Raw genomic sequence first — 17,428 nt, forward strand, 5'->3', positions numbered from 1 at the left:
TGTCTTTTACTCCCATTTATAAATAGCATCTCTATTCCTGCCAACGATTGCTTGTTTTAATCTACCTCTGTGCTCACCTAAATTCTTCCTTGGATCTTAAACGAACCAAGCTGTCGAAATGAACTGGTGGAAACGCTTCCCAGCTTCGAAAGCGTGTCGTCTACTCTGGGGCTCCCGTCTTTTTGTGTGTAATTGCATACGCGCGCATGTACCAAGAATTGAACGCCAAAAACATCGTCCCATAGAATGCTTTATTATCGAGGCAAACTACGACACACTCCGAGTGAAAGTCCAGAGGGTCAATGTGACCGAAATGCAAGCCTATATTCCAAGAGTGGCGGCCATAATTGGCCGCAGGGAACCAGCTCGCGCAGAAGCGGCACCGGCGGCTGTGGTGGCTGCGGCTTTGTCGCTGGCCTTTTTCCGCGAGACGCTCAGGAAGATCTGCTCGAGAGAAGTATCCGTGATGAAGAAATCCTGGAGCTTGAAGCGCTTCTTTATGCACGCCATCCGCGTGAACATTATGCTCCAGGGAACCCGCACAACTGTCACGCGGAACTCCAGCAAGTCCTGCGTAAGCGGCCAGCAATACCGACCATGGAGCACCAGTGCGCCTTGTTCTAGTTATCTCGTGATAGCTTCGCACGAGCCAAAAAGCGTGAAGAAGCTCACTAGTTAGACTCCATAGGGCTTAGAAAGCAGAAAAGCGCAATCACTTTGTTCACTTTCGCTCTTAAGGTATCGTTGCACATAACCCCTTAACAGCAAACCCGTAACGCTGCTCTTAGACAGACATTAAGTGATTCGGAAACACTGCACTATTAACAGTTCAGATTAGACTCACATGTCCTATTTCGCGTTTCCAACCCTGTGGGCGAGTTTTTGTGGGTTTATCAAAAACCAATTCCACAGCGTTGTTGATCTGTTCTTATATTCCTTCGAGATTTCGTGTTATTTTCTGTGACGCTCCAAAATTTATTTTTATTACGTTCCCGCGGCCCGTGGAATCGGCACGCCAGCTGTCGGCTGACCGGTGGTGAAATAATAACTGAGCCCCGACTGGATTAGTGACGTGATACATGTGGCTCTACGTTGTTAGTTTGTTGAAAGTGTTAGGCTTAGTAAGGTCAGTACACCTAAAATACCTCCTCTTTAGTGCATACGCAAACCGTAAATTGACTTACCCCGCTTCATGACATTGAGCCATTGGAGTGGTAGTCTGCACGTGCGTGTACTGCTCGTACGCTTGCAGAAATTATAAAATTTTTAGCGCAGGAGAAAAGCTACCGAAGTTATTCTACGCACTAAAGAATTAAAATAAACTGAAGCTTTTCACATATAACGAATTCGATAGAAGCACTTGCTGCACTGGGTTGGTTTTCTGGCCGTATGCATGGCGACCACCCATTTTTCAGTCGCTCATTCTGTCTTCAGGAACGCAACCCCCGGTGATGAGTAATATGTGAGGTCTCAGGAAAAGCGGGAACGTTGCTTCACCAGCGTTATTCAGGAAATAGTCAGATAAGGACCCCAGAATGCTGCAATCTCAAGTGGAAACAGCAATCCGAAGCAGCAGTGTTTGTTCTTGGAATATTACCTTGGCGAGGTATTCACTAAAGTAAATACTCTTCCTTGCGAAACAAACTAAGAAAGGCCACTGAAATACAAGAGTAATGGCGCCAAAGCGATGGAAATCCGAGCGTAGGTAACAAAGCACTCTGCGTTTGCGCGGACGTCTTAATTTGGCTGCATGACGCTTCTACAGCGATCCTGGTGCAACTGCGTGAATACAAGGACCGACGCAGCCTACATAGAATAACTAACAGCGTGGCATACAACAGCAGCAAAATTCGAGCCATTCCGAAAGGCACTCTGCTTCCGCAAGCGCTAATTCATCGCAAGCAGCGTCTAAGGCAATAACCGTTGTATACTTTTGTGCCGCTAGTACAGGGTCACTCAAAGACATGTGCTGGGGAGATGTAGCCCTACTCACTGTATCGATAACGCGTGAAAACGGCCACTGAAGAAAACTGGCATACAAAAAAAACACCAGTTTCATTCATTCGATAAATTGACACCAAAAAATACCGATCACACCAACTATATTATAATTATTCATATAATTAGGCCAAACAATTAAAAGAGCAAGTGAATGGTTGACGAATCACGGGCAGCGTTCTTGATGCTCATCTATGATGTAACAAGAAATTGTTTTGTGCATTGACAACCGCTGATTGCGATATGACTCAGACGTGTGCATATCCGCTCTCTTGCCGTTGAAGCGTTTTATCTTTTATTTCTTTTGTCTCCAGCTGCAGTCTTCTCCACGTACTCTTAAGGAGCTGATTAGGAGCACTGTATCAGTAGGCTCCACCAGCTTCTCTCTCTCAACGGTGGCTTCATCGTTTCTTGTAGCATGCCCACGTATGATGCCCGCAACATTGGTAACCTGTCGTCCATGTAGCTCGACAGATTACAATTGCGGCCCTGCATCACCAGCCACTCCCTACCACGACAACTTCATGCATGCTCACGAGCATTCAAATATTTGTTCACTCGCCGCAGTTACTCAGTGGCAAAGGCGTTGTGCTGCTCAGCCCAGGGCCGTGAGTGCGATTCGGCGAAAAGCGAAAACGCCCACGTGTTCGAGATTTCGGTGCACGGTAAAGAACCCCGGTACTCAAAATTATTCCGGAGCCCTCCACAATGGCGCGCGTCATTGCTTGTGTAGCGTCAGTGCGTTAAACCCCACAATCAAAATCAATAAATAATTCTGTGTTGATATATTTGCGTGGAATATATTTACGCCAGAAAGCAGGGAAGCGTCTTACGTTTCAAAACCACTGTGCTACTTTAGCTTGATGGCCTTTACTATGGGCTAGAAATTGCATGCTTTCTTTGATTACGCTACACTCTGTCAAAAAAGAAGCTTGTACAAACGAATCCGCACCCACAACCATTTGATCATTGTACAGTGCACAAGAAAATAGCAATTTTAGGGCAGCAACATTGTGCACCGAGCGCCAATGACACCTGATTGAATTTGTTCTATAAATAATTATTTGAAGGAAAGTTTGACATCCACCTAAATGCAGCCATACGGCTACAAAGGAAAGCTATACAGCTTTCTCAGAAACTTCGCAGTTGAAGAAAAATTCGTCCTGGTCCAGGACGAATTTTTCTCCAACTGCGAAGTTTCTGAGGAAGCTGTATAGCTTTCCTTTCTAGCCGTATGGCTGCATTTAGGTGGATGTCAAACTTTCCTTCACAGAATCTTACTCCACCTTGGGGATTTCCCCTAAATCTGGTCGATAAATAATTCTTGTGCAACACAACAAAAGGGGTTTCATGAAACTGACTTTTTTAACTGCTCGCAAAGAATTAACAAGCACCTCGTATGCATGAACGAGCTCAGCAGTGCGGAAACGTCGACACACAGCGTCCACCAACTGTAGCTGGTATAAGCCGTCTCCCCTGCGGTCAGGAAGCGTCTTGACGGTGATGGTGTAGCCCTTCCCGAACTTCCTCTTCAGGTGCGCCAACGTCCCGAGACAGTGCAGCCGGCCCTCAGCCATGATGGCGATGCGATCGCACTGGAACTCGACATCGTGCAGACTGCACGCCCCCAAATGAGCGTGTAATGTGGTCAGGGGACAGATACCCACTACGAACACATTTGATTTCACAATTCGCACCGTTATCGAGCCCCTGCAGTAGAATGAACCACGCTAAGCTTTAAGGCATCTAAATTTTTAAGAATTCAATCATACGTTTACAATACCTTCCCCTTCTCCAGTTACCTAAATCACTAAAGCACACACAGCCGCTCATTAGCATCAACCGTACCAATGTAGATGTTTAAAAACTTTAGCTTCATGCGTTAACTTTTTTTCAAGCACTTAGGATGCATTTTTGCCCCCAGCGTGTGCACCATTTACAGAATATTGTTACGTGGCGACAAGACAAAGATGAGACGAACATTGGACTATGGTACAGCGATGTATTTACAAGGATGATCTTTGTACAAGCGGCCATGAAAGAGCTCGGGCAAGCCACCCCCTCTTCGTCGTCTTCGGTGACGGGTTATGGCGCTATGTACTGTGTCCAGGTAGATGTTCCGTGATGTTCCGTCCTGCCACCACGGAACTAACTTTAACTTGAAACGAACTATGACACATCATGTGTTTCATTACTGACTAAGCGTTTTTCAAAAATATAAACGGTGAAATAATCTAGACACAAACCACTGCGTGTTGTGCGTGTGTAGTTTAGTTAGGTAACCATTTCATTCATAGAACTTAGTGTTAGCTTCCCTCTCAGACTCTTTAAACACAGCGAATAACTTGCCGCAAACTACTACAAGTGCGCGAAATCAGAAAGCTCATTAAATCTGGGTAAATGATATCCGTTTTTACGTGCTTCTGCTGTGTATTATACGACCAAAAAGTAGTATGTTCACGATTCTATTTTATCATATCGCTTTCTTCTACCTCCACCTACACGACCAAAAAGGTATACTAAGGGCGACCTATTGCACCACCGGCTCTGTCAATCTTTTTCAAGTTTTTACTTTATATATACTATTTGCGCACGCCCCAATGAATGAGCTGAACCATCTTTTTCTGGAAACAGCATCGCGAAAGCTGCTCAGTAAGTCATATCCTACGCGGGACTCAACTTAAGAACTCAATAAAAAACAACGGATAAAGCCTTACTTTAAAGCCTTATGAAATTTACCTTTGCGAGCTCATCAAGATGGACATTTTGGAAACCTTCTGGAGGGCGCTGATGTAGTTGGCTATGCGTTGACGTGCGGTGGCTCCGATGCCGACGTACGGCTCGTCAAGCAGCAGCATCTCGGGCTGTCCAAGCATTGCGACGCACAGCGATAGCTTGCGTTTGTTGCCGTCACTGCACGTTGCAAACAGACCGGCTCACTAAAAGCCTGATTTCCTATACGCAATCTGAAAGGCTGAACAAATTCACCTGTCAATAGTGGAACTTTATCTACAAGTATAATTGGTAGAGCTATGTTTGTAACTATCTACATTGACGTTAAATGCGCAATACATGGCAGCCAGCCAAGAAACTCTTTAAAACTAGCACTTGTATTGCTCTGAAAATAAAAGTCCCTCAAACTGCCAAACTGTACGAAAAATACGCGCTTGCTGTTCTATCGGCATCACTTACGAACGGCATCAGGGTTTGAAGGATATTGTCAAAAGATGTGAACGTGTAAGCCACAATGCGGATTTCATTCTTTACTTCGCAGTCAACTCCGAACGTGCTGCGTTTGTCCATACATCCACGCTAACAAAACACCGTCGACACCCCACTCCATGTTTTAACGGAAGAAGCTTACCTGAATTACATTTGCTGAACGGTAACTATCTGTAGACTTCAGCATGACTCCCTTAGGATTGGTTTCTTGCCACTACACGCGTGTTGGTCAAACGTAAACGAATGGAGTCTCTATTAGAGAGAAACAGATAGGTGTTCTGACAGAGCTTAACCCCGTACATGCTTCTTGGCGGGAATGTGACGCGGGTTTAAAAACACCAGACAAAATATGGCGGACGAGAGTGATATTACACTCGTCGATATTAATACCAGAACGAGTTCGCTATTTAAGTCTTTCAGAGACGGTGTTTGCAAACACAATGTAAATTGCACCCTCCTAATAACAAAAAAAATACAAAATGAATTATGGAAGCTTATAAAATGGCAAGCAAGAAACAAAAATGTGTATTCCTGACTTGTGTCTCTCTAAAGTGTAAATAAATTTGCTATCTTGACTGTTTGTATAGGGACCGCGCAGCTGGACAGGTGGCGCCACCACTCGGCGCTCCCCTCTTCAGTGGAATGAGCCGGTGCATTGGACTACACAGCCTCCCGTTGTTCTTGCCGTGTTTGCTTCGGTGCTTTGACTGTTTTGGTGGTGTTGTGAGTGGACATGTGAGATGAAACGAAGTCTAGACAGATGTGTTTGGTTCTTAGATGCAGTAACGACTATGTAAAGTTGTCGGACGCTTCTAAAGCGGGGTGTCAGCTGCAATGGCATGAGCGCTTTTTGCAGCGATCTGCGCTTGGCTTCACCCATTCGGAGTACGAATAAAACTACTATTATTAGTATTCATTTCTTCTTAAATGCACTAACAGCTACGCAAACGTATTGGATGATTCTAAGGTTGCGAATGGGCTACATCGACATGAGCGCTTCTTGCAGCTCTCTGCACCCATGGCTTCGCGCGATCTGAGTAGGAATAAAACTATTAGGAATATTAGTATTCATTTCTACCACTTTAAATTATCTTCGCTGGTTTCAGTGACTACGGTTTCCGCGCCAGCCTTAGCGCTGGGATACCTCGACACGTGTGCTTTGAAGAGAAAGGCACTTGCGTATGATATGGATTACCGTGTAGCCGTAGAAAGTTTGCGGTAGTTTACACTTTTTGTAACCGGGCGCTTTGTGCCTTCGGCTTTGGTGAGCGATTCTGTGACAGAATGGGAGCCTGAAAGCCGAAGTGGAACTCCCACGTTGGTGGTGGTCATTTTATCAAGTGCCAAAGTTATTCACCCACCCAACAGCCCACGCCACAAACCATCCCTCCTGCTCTTCCCGTTTTATCACCTGCGTGGAATAAAGGCTGGCACCGATAGCTAAAAAATGTGGCAGTGTTAGCGTCAGCCAGTGTTTAATGCTTAAGCATTCTTTACAGAGTACCTTAAAAATCGTGCAATGCCTTGTGAAGCCACCAAAAACGCGTGATTAGTTGCCTCAAATATGCGTGCATGAATCCGAGTCCTCCAGCACAGACATTTTCGACAAGCTGGAAAAAGTTTATATTTGGAGATGGGTGCATGGACGTTCAAAATTAAACAGCAAAATCATCTAACCCCTCGTCTGATGATTACGATGGTTGAACGCGAAGCTTTTTTCGTGCGAATGAATGGGAAATGGTCAAAGTCAAAGACGACGCGATCAGAAAACCAAACTGCGTGCTGGTCAAATTAGAAGTTAACCTAGTTAAAGTTTAAATCCAGGAGGCAACCAAGGAAACCCATACGAAAAAGCTTTGCGATAAACCATCATCGTCGTTAGACGGAGGAGTGCATAATTTTTCAAGCATAGGTGGCAGCTTGTAAACCGACCGCAGCATTCAGTTGTGAAGCTTAGTACAGGCTTCGGGCACCCTCCTCTCTTGCGTCCTTCAGCCACGCAGGAGTTGGTTTTTGAAAAACCATTCTAGCCAGCACCCATTGCAATTCTTGTAAATCAGTGCTTCTCCACGACAAGCAATAACGTTCTACTATCATGCGGTATTTATTCTATCAACTATTTCCTATGACTGTAGTAAGAACATTTCTGTGAAATTAAACACGTTTCAGACGTAGGTAATGAAGTTACGGAAGCGTCGTCCATCACAATTTCTGTTTTGAGGTGAATCTTAGAAGGCACCCCCCAACTTTGTCTTTCGCTTGTGCACGACGTCGACTCCGTTTCGTCATCAACTGGCAAAGGCCAGCGCCGCAGCATTCCTGGATCGGTTGCACACACCGGCTTTGTGGGACCATTAAACTGCAATATACTCCTGGATACGCAAAACTGCATGCAGGCATGAAAAAAATTGCATGAAGGAAAGGACTTTCACTTCCAACTTGAATTCCAGCTTGGCGCATTGAGCGTCGTCTGCTATTTGTAAATACTGAGTATGGGCGTAAATCACACACATGGCATGCCTTGTAAAGGTCACATCCACGCTCAAGTTTTACCTATCTGAAAAGTCCTTGTGGTTATGTACGCTTTGCAAGCTGCGCCGCAGAAAAACGACAGTAAGCCATGCACAATAACGCTCCGCTGACCGCCACCGGCATTCCACTGACGAGCGGTTCGCCACGGGCGGCGCTGTTCGCTGTAGCGACGGTGGTGCCATACAATGGCCGGCCGGTCCCTATGGAAGCTGTGCCAGCGTTGTTATGGCAGTTTTTTGTTGTCGCGTGCATTGTTTTCCTTTCATTACTATTACTTCAGTTGACAGTCAGCGCCTGTGTGTCTCGTTCTCCCTTTCGTAATTTTGGGTGTGCTGTATATTTAACAATAAAAAGGAACTATAAAAAAGACGAAATGGCAATAAAAGAAAACGTATTTATAGCTTTGACCATGCGACATCAAATGTCCTAGCGGCATGACTATATTCACTATAGGAAGTTATAAGCGACATTGATTTCTTGAGGAAAATCAAATAAGGTTCTTCCGCTCTAGGGTTTCTAAGTTCAATTTACTACAGAACACAAGTGAGCATTCAAGCGGAGGCGTAATAAAGATGGCCATAAAAGTGCGTCCGCAGGCACGCGCTACGCCTCAAAAATAGACCCTAACAATAGCAGTGCGTTGTGTTGCTAGGCAACGCAGGGCAACGCAGAGTGCACTATAGAAGCGGTGAATGTGGCGCTGACAGCGGCTGGTATGCCGAGTTAAGGTTCTGGAAGAGACAACGTTGTTCACCCACCACTCCTCTCGATAGCACACCTGGTCAGCCGGTTTCGCCGGGCTAGGTTGGGTTCTGAGCGAGAACGAAGGTTTAGAGCGGAAGCCCTGCATGAGAAACTTGCAAGGTTCCCGCGCCAAACCACGGGGAATATCCGCGAAAGCGCAGTCGCAGCACCTGATAGCTCTTTGTGCATGTAAAACACGATGAGGCACTACTCAGAGAAACTGCATCTTCAGGAACAGAATGCTTGGCAGTACTCCACCTTAGGACACGTAAGTATTTCTGCCAAACTCACTTTTGATTTTTTGTGCGCTACTTTAACGGTCGTAGCCGTTTGAGCGCTAAAGGGTATTTGTAATTTTCTCAACATTTTTCCTCTGGATAAGAATAACGGAACAAATAACACAACAGGGTGCGGCCAAACGCTGTTTGCAAACATAAAGCTTATCTCAAAGCATAGTTTGTGGCACTACGCCTTTCTAACAGCGCATCGACCAGACGCAAAATTAAAGCAGATTTTGCAATAGAAAGTCTTGTATTGCGCGGCATGGCTTGGAGGGAACTACAAGGTGGACCTCGGTGTGCGGACGTCGTCAAGATGTTTCGCGGTCGCCGTCCAGGACGACGTCGTATATAAGTTTGCCAGAACGCCTTTGAATTCTTTGTGGTCCGAAATACTGCCACTGAAGCATCTCGCGCATGCTGCGTTGTCCAACGCTTCACCCAATTACAAGGATGATACTCGTTGATTTCGGTATCAAATGTTGTAGCGTTCGGCGTCCAGCCGCTGCTGGTCCATTATACTGGTCCGTTATACTCTGGTGAGCACAGGTGGTAAAGTAAGGTAGGTCTGGCGCCCTATTTGGTGGTAATTCGCACTTTGGAAGACGCAGCGTTTGGAATACCTTCCAAGACGACGATCTACAGTACGCTGTGACGGCGCAGCAAAAGTATTTTCCTTCCTAGAGCCATTGCGCGTTTGCTGGGGAAAAATCTGATGCTTGATTACTGATTTCCCTGAGGAGTATTAGCATTTAAAAAGGCCACATATTCACGTTTCCCGACTAAATACAGCAAGCTAGTGATATGATCGCTGTAGCCTACATTTAATGGGAACATGACGACCCCTCCAGGCGTGAAGATCCCTTCACTGTAAACCAGACGGTAGTGGAAGTAGAGCACTGCACGGGCCTGATTTTAAAGCCCGGGCCCTGCCCGAGGCCGCTTTATGAAGCCCCAGCCCGACCCAGGCCCGTAACACCAAGCCCGGGCCCCGCCCTGGCCCGGGCGTTTGTCAGTGAGCCTGGCCCGGGCCCAGCGCGGGCCCGTGTCTCAAGCCCCGGCCTGGCCTGGTCCCGGACATTTATTTTTAAGCCTAGGGAGGGCCCGCGTGTGCGTGACCTTGTCAGGGCTTAGATGCGAAGAAAATTTATTTGGTTGAGCGTCATTGTAGCGGGCAATCACACCGAGCATCTAGTCTGTACGAGCTCGTCATGAACTGAAATGCAAAACATTTCGGTTCAGAAGTGCAGGTACCTTAGCTTATAGCTGTGATGCACGAGTGTTTGAATGGGCATTTGAGTTGAGTGCCCTTGGGAACTTCAAAAGCCATTTGAACTGGAAGGAGTTCCGCCTATTTACATGGCAATTGTCGAAGGCAGTTGAAAGTTTCCGCGTTCACCCGCCTTGTTTTGGTGTCGCCACTAATGCATTTCCATTCCCGCAAAATCCCCCACAGTTTAATTTTAGTGTTAAAATGGGAAAAAAAGTTATTAGTGATAAAATTGATTATAACCTACACACACGAGCAAAGCATGGGCAACGCGGCTGTTTTTTTCTTTTTTTGCACCGCTGGTGGTAGGAGTACTTTGTAATCGTAGACCAAGTGATAGTAAACAAAAACAAAACAAAAGTGATTAACAGTAAGCCCGAAAGTGGCACATGAGTCAAATTACATTCCGTTCAAAGGCCTTCTAAACGCTCGTGTAGCACGGGTATTACGCCGCCTGCAGTTCATGTCACTGTGGCGTAATATTAGCTCGTATTCTTACGCGAGGGACACCACCTTTGATGACAATATTCTTGGCAACTTCACGTAGTTGTCTCTGCGACAAGTTCGCATCGCTGGAAGCGAATATTTCAAGTGACCACTAAGAAAGCACGGTACATTTAAATATTTTACCAGGCGTGGTTGCTTAGCGGTTGTGTTTGTCTAGCACGCGAGTTCGATTTCCGGCCATGGCAGCTGTATTTCGATGAGTGTGACACCTAAAACGCATATTTACGAAGACATAGTTGCAGCAGGTTGTCTGAATTAACCCCTTCTCCGTTAAGGCTTTCCTTGTAAACGTCTTTTGGCATGTCATACCCCAAAATATAAAATCTTGATGCAGTATATGAAATGTCATTCAAATGAAGGTATAGCGAATACAAGACCTAGAAAAACACGTTTTTAAAACACTGCCTACAACTAACATCAAGAAGCGCGTAACAATAAACTCAGAACATTACTTTTAATGCTCTTTTCTACAGTTCCCGTCACAACTTTTAACAGCCAGGCCAATAAATTCAAGCCCGAGCCCGGCCCGGGCACATGGAGTCGATCCTGGGAACGCAGTACGAAGCCCCGGCCCGGGCCTGACGCGCCAATATTCAAGCTCGGCTGCCCAGGCCACCCCACGGGCCAGGCCGGGCCTGGGTTTACGGGTTAACCCGGGTCCGTGCAGTGGTCTAAGCGGGAGACAAACAGGAACATTTAAGGGCACGGATTAACCCTATTTTATGGGCAGCCGGAGGATAGGCATAATACAATGTAACATCTTTTTGCAGAATTCAAAAGACCACATCAGGCATTATATTGTCAGAATGCCTGTAAAATTCATAATATTACAACAGACCGATTTCAAATTTAACCCTTCGCCGAAAATTGCGTCAAAAGACGATGGCCTTCCGCCGCCCCTGCCACGTAAATGCCTGCCTTTTCTACTCCGCCCTCCTCTCATGCTTTTCCCCTCTATTTTTTCTCTCCCTTGGTAAACACTACGGGACATTTGTTAGTTTATTTTCTCGCGTTCCACGGCTCGAAGCATCTACCCAACCTTTTGTTACTGATGAACTTGGTACACTGCACGAGGACCGGGCTGGGACGATCACTCTGTATTTCGGGGTCAAAACATTGCTTTCAACGCACATTTTTCGATTTGCTATCAAAAAAATCTAATTTTGTGCCTCAAATATGGCAAATATGTTCTTTTTCCCGATCAAGGTTGGCAAGTATGAAGTGGTATTCCAGATTTACTTGTTTGGAATTGTTTTGCCTATGTAAACCTGTCATTGAAGTATTCTTCTAACTTTCGCCGGAAGGCTGATTCGCCGGACTGACGGACGGACGGATGGGCTGACAGACAGACAGACAGACAGACAGACAGACAGACAGACAGACAGACAGACAGACAGACAGACAGACAGACAGACAGACAAACAGACAGACAGAGAAAAAGGCAGGCAGGCAGGCCGGCAGAAAGTCAGACAGGCAGACAGGCAGACAGAGAGATATGCACAGCAAAATTTTAGGGTTTATGACAAGAAAGACTGCCGTCTTCAAATCAAAATATATAAGCGACGGTATTTCAAGCCTGAACGAAATTAGGCATGCGCAATCGAGGATTTGAAAAGCAGAAGACTCCAGCACGTATTCGCAAACGAGAATTGTAATATCATTAGGTCAGGCAATGTATCTGTAAAGAAGTAGAGATCAGCCGGTTCTTAATGAAAAAGCCGCCTCTCAAGACACGAACTTACTTTCTCCGGTCACTTAAAGCAACTCGGAAGCATTTGAAATAGCGATTGCACTCCATTTCAAGCCGGGAAGCACGGCGAAAAGTACAGTTCTTGCTGAATGGAGCGGCACTGCCTGATTTACGCGCCGTAGCGTATTCTTGTTTCTGCTTTTGTTTATGCTTTGCTTTTGTGGCTTCCTTTACCAGCAGATCTGTTGAAGCTCTTGGTTTAGCCGTCAATGAACATAAAAAAATACCAAGAAAATTCTCAGCGCACCTGAGGATGCCTCTCATGATGTTCCTTGTAACATGACCCACACCCGCGTGAAGAACTGGCGAGGAATAGGCTGCAATTAAGGAAGGCTAATATGCCCGCTACACAAAACGAAATTAGAAGCTTGAGCATTTGAATGCAGGAAGAGCATATAATCGCAATCGGGAATTGGTTGCGCTCTCATACGATCGAAACACGCGCGGCACCTGTCGTCTGCTACTAACGTCACAGAGCACGCTAAATAGCCGAGAGTTATTAGTTGGTACCACCGCCAAACGGACCTCTCTCTTTAAAATCAGAGTGTCTCGGCCTACTCCGCTGTGTGGGCTTCATTTTTATCCTTCCGGTTCTTCTGCGTGAATCTTCTCTTTTAAAGAAGTTCCTTCCGCAAGGAAACGCCTCATTCTTGCGAGAGTTGGCGGTGGCAGAACTCTTCGACGCTGTGCCGCACACATAGGATATGGGCCGCCCAAAGAAGAACCCGACTCCAGAAGAAGACGTGGTTGATCAGGAAGCGCGCTGCGCTGAGATGCGAGAATGTAATCAGCGACGACGAGCGGAGGACGACTTACTGATGCGGACAAGTCTGCGTTTGAGCAAACAACGTCTCCGGAAACCAACCCCACCTGCTCAGTCATGGAGAACTTTTGGCGTCAGGTCCGCCGATCCAGGGGCGGCGCTACGAGTACAGGCAACAGCCACATGGAAAAGTTGTCCAATCTACCCGTAAGCATATGCGTTCACGCCGGTGTCAGCGGTCAGCGGAAGACGACCGCAGGAAACGCTTTTGGGCGTTATATCGGCCATCATCTGGAGGCTCAATTCCACGGTCATCGCTCGTTTCACCTTTCGCCCGTAAACAAATCCCCTAAACCATATTATATATATATATATATATGTATACATATACATACAGAAAGAAATGACGGCAATCTACAACGCCAAAGAAGGCATAGGGCGTTGTAGACTGCCGGTATTTCTTTCTGTATTTCCTAACGAGCCCCTCATTTCCAAACCCTATATATATATATATAAATAAATATATATATATATATATATATATATATATATATATATATATATATATATATATATATATATATATATATATATATATATATATACATACAGGATAAATAATTCTCCGTCATTTATAAGGCGCTCGTACAGTTTACTTTCGTGATTCGAACACAGCTCTGCTGTGACATCAACATTGCACCGTTATGCAAGCTGGTTTACATTTTTGAGAGGGGCAATGGGATGCGCTCATTCCTGCAACTAAAATGAAGCCGGCCAATACCCGCTACAAAGCTGAAATGACGTAATTCCAGCGGTCGAAGAACACCAAGACCGGGAAAGATTGAAAAAAATTTTTAGAAGGTTTTTAAGTAGTGTGATTAGAATACAGCAGTGGTTTGTGGCTGAGATACTTTGCGACCCTCTAGTTTAAATACTGAATGTGTTGGTTGATTCCGTTGTGCAAGCATTTAAGGTTTCCAAAAAGGTGAAAAAAGTGCTGCAGTAGTGTATTTTAAGTCTGCTTACATGCTTTGAAGGGGAAAGCCTTACTGGAGTTATCACGCCCAATCCACGGGAAGGCTCATGTTCTTTCTGTATTACTGTAACCGGCGCATTATACTACACGTAAACTTGCCGGCACAGCATCCACGGAGTTTTACCCTCTCATTATTTTACCGTTTCAGTTGATATTACCCCCCTCGCACCTTTGTTCCGCCATGATCGACCTTAATCCTTTTTTAAATATATTAGTGGAAATTATTCCATGCTAATCCGTACAAATGTCAGCTTACTATAGTTCAATTGTAAATTTATCGTAATTTATCTAAACCCTCCATAATCAGCCGTAATTCGCCAGCATTTGTTTTATTCAGGCGTTACTAAGCATTAGCATCAATTACTAATAAATTATTGGTGTACTTTGGTAATTAATTATTCATTATTTTGTAACACAGTTCCCTGCTTCGGTTTCTTTTCGGCATTGGTTGGGTCACGTGGCAATTTTTCCTATTGGTATGAATGCCGGGGTCATTCAAGGTTACATTTCAATGAGTTATAAAACTTTCGTAATAAAAGAACGAGGTAAGGTGACTTCATGCTTTAAAGTGGAGATGTAAAGCGGGGCGCAATTAGGATAGTTCATTAACTGTGAACGCAGCATCGGGAGTGCTGCTCATTGGACCATTTCGCTGCAAATAGAGAAAAATCAGCAAAATCACCCATCAATTCTTAGAAATTCAGACGTAGGGCCTTCGTTTGTCTCGTCATTCCGTACCCTCGTTTCGTCCTTTTAATGTTACTTGTCCAGAATTCATTCTTAGTGTTACTCTACTTGATGATATATATTAAACAAATTCGGATACTTTGGGTCCGATCCCAGGAGTTGAAACTAAGCGCCTGTCTTTGGCATTATGTCCTCACATCCGTGTTCAGTAGAGGCTTCCTATTCATTGTAGCTGTGCGGATAGTATAACGCCGAAAGTTGGGAGACAATTTTTATTGCCCGCTTAGATTGTGTCTCCGCATGCTTTTCTCGTAACGCGAAGGTATACTACCTCGCACATTCACGCTCTCGACTTGCTTGTCAGGTTCATTGCTTGTCAGGATCGTTGCTTGTCTGGTTCATGGTTGGCTTGTCAGGCTTAGATGTTCATGAGGTTTATCAGGCTTTTTGCAAGCGCGGATAATGCACCACGGAAGAAGACTGTTCAAATGAACCTTTAGTACCACGATTTTATTTCCTACGTGTTTTGCTTTTGTGTTCCCGTGATTTTTTGTAAGTAACTGCAATCTTGCTAAGCCATTCACAAAAATATTCACTAAGCTCCTGATAGGAACCACCAGGCTATAACTTTTATGCGGCCCAAAGAGACGCGAAGAATTCCCTACCGCAGATTTCCACATGCGAGCGCAGTTTCAATTATTACACATTGTTCCGCGAAAGAAGTGCCTCATGCACCTAAAACACTACCTCACCTGTACGCAGCGATTAGCTGGTCCGCGATTTCCCGCAGCAGGAAGATGTCAAGTACAACGTCAATGTATTGGGACGTCATAGGCACACCCTTGAGGCGACCGAAGAGCCACAGCGTCTCCGTGCCTGTCATCATATCCAGCAGGCCATCCTTCTGAGGACAGTAGCTCAGGTACCGTTGGAACTGAGAAGTATGCAGGATATACCACAATTTTATGTTGAAACAGAGAGAAACCACTTGTTTAAGAAAGTACGATATGCAAGTATCAGCTCTCTAATCGCCTTAGCGGCTCTGGGTTAGTAGCATTGCGCTGCACACCATATTACCGAGGGTTTCACTCGTCAAGCTCTACTTTGATGAAGACAAAATACCAAAACAATAGTTTGTGTATGATTTTTTCTGTTGCGCTAAAATGATTCATTTACTCTGCAACAGTATTTCTCATACCCCAAATACGGCTTCGAGAAACTTTGAAGTCAGTATTCATTCGCATAAGCCTCGTTAAGTGCAAAGCCGATTATCAAATCATGTCCTTCCGGACAGCTGTGATATGGTACCTCACTCTGTGTCGCGCATTGCTCTCAAATGGTAATGAATCAAACACTTTAGCAAGTACAGTTTACAAAGTACGCGGTAGAAAACCCGCTTACCCGACCGGGCTGGAAAAGTGCGTGTTGAACAGGTCTACAGGCGCTGCAGCTACGCTGCACCTACCCCTATGCTTAAGCGAGAAGTGCAAATTAAGCAAGAAGGACCCATTTATCGGTGAAACCTACACCTCGAAGAGACTGGGTGAGAGAGATGCCGGCAATGAAGGCGTCGCCCTCGTGAGGCAGCACCTCTCCCGTCAAAATGCGGAACACGGTTGTCTTTCCCATGAGGCTCGCTCCAAGCAACCCGAAACACTCGCCCTTGCGCACGCTGAAGGTCACGCCCTGTTGAAAATGGAAAAATAATAAACTTAAGTAACACAATACACAAATAAACAATTTAAAAAGATAAAGAACCCCCCGCTTCACAAACTATTGAACGGGAAAAACCTCTGACCTGTGGCAGCAAATCCTAGTGAGGCGTACACCAACTATGAGAAGTGTAAAGCATTCTTCTTTCGCGATTGGCTTGAAGAAATAAAGCGCACGAATCTAGTGGGATGCCAACAGTTTGCGCACTTAATATGTAGTCTGCCGATGCATAAGAAACTTAAGAAGGCAAAAGGAATATATCACTTTGAGACCTGCAAGCTAAGGTGGCATTACCTTAACAACCACGCAGGAGGGGTTTATACAAGAATGCGCAAATGCAGTGCTGTTTCTGCAGCGTAAAATAAATATTTTTCTCAAAATCTGCGTGATTTTTTGGCGTGGGTATGCGCACAATTGGGCTCCTCATTGGTCTTATCGTATTTGATAAAATACACAAATGCGCTATTAAGTATTAAAAATTAGGAAGCATATAAGCGTACAAATATCTGTCCTCCTAAACTGTCTGAGGCTCACACCTACATAATTCTTGAATATAGCACTAAGCGAATGATAACTGCCTAAGAAAGAAAAACACACGCTCTATAATGTAATCTTGCCGCCTTTCAACCAAATTATGAGCTCAACGGTTCGTTGGGCTTGCATTATATATCTAGAAAGTGTATCAAGTGCTTCTAACAGTCCAAATTCTGGGCATATTTTAAGGGTACCTAGCAAACTATTCAACGTTTTTTAAAATCATAAATGATCTCGCAACATACTCAACAAACCCATCTAGTGCTTAGAATAGGGTTCACAACGTACCTCAGCCACATATCACTGCTCTATGCCCATCAGGTAACTTAGAAACTCGCTAAAAACGTTTTTCTCTTTTTCTCTGGCCTGGCGTTCTTCAAGCGCTTGAAATAAG

General features: G+C 45.0%; 1 protein-coding gene across 1 annotated transcript in view; it reads right to left on the reverse strand.

The window, feature by feature from the left end:
* Nucleotides 1-285: 285 nt before the first annotated feature.
* The window catches only part of LOC144168175 (phospholipid-transporting ATPase ABCA3-like), a 48,922-nt gene continuing 31,779 nt past the window's right edge, over nt 286-17,428 (reverse strand). The window contains exons 6-10 of the mRNA XM_077697211.1: nt 16,315-16,473; nt 15,540-15,721; nt 4,738-4,911; nt 3,393-3,615; nt 286-570 (exon numbers count right to left, since the gene is read on the reverse strand). Of these exons, the coding sequence (XP_077553337.1) occupies nt 322-570; nt 3,393-3,615; nt 4,738-4,911; nt 15,540-15,721; nt 16,315-16,473 (987 nt within the window). The 3' untranslated portion in view covers nt 286-321. The remainder of the gene's footprint in view (nt 571-3,392; nt 3,616-4,737; nt 4,912-15,539; nt 15,722-16,314; nt 16,474-17,428) is intronic.

Source organism: Haemaphysalis longicornis, unplaced genomic scaffold, assembly GCF_048455015.1.
Source record: "Haemaphysalis longicornis isolate Haplotype H1 unplaced genomic scaffold, Haemaphysalis longicornis Haplotype H1 scaffold_2, whole genome shotgun sequence".
Classification (NCBI taxonomy): domain Eukaryota; kingdom Metazoa; phylum Arthropoda; class Arachnida; order Ixodida; family Ixodidae; genus Haemaphysalis; species Haemaphysalis longicornis.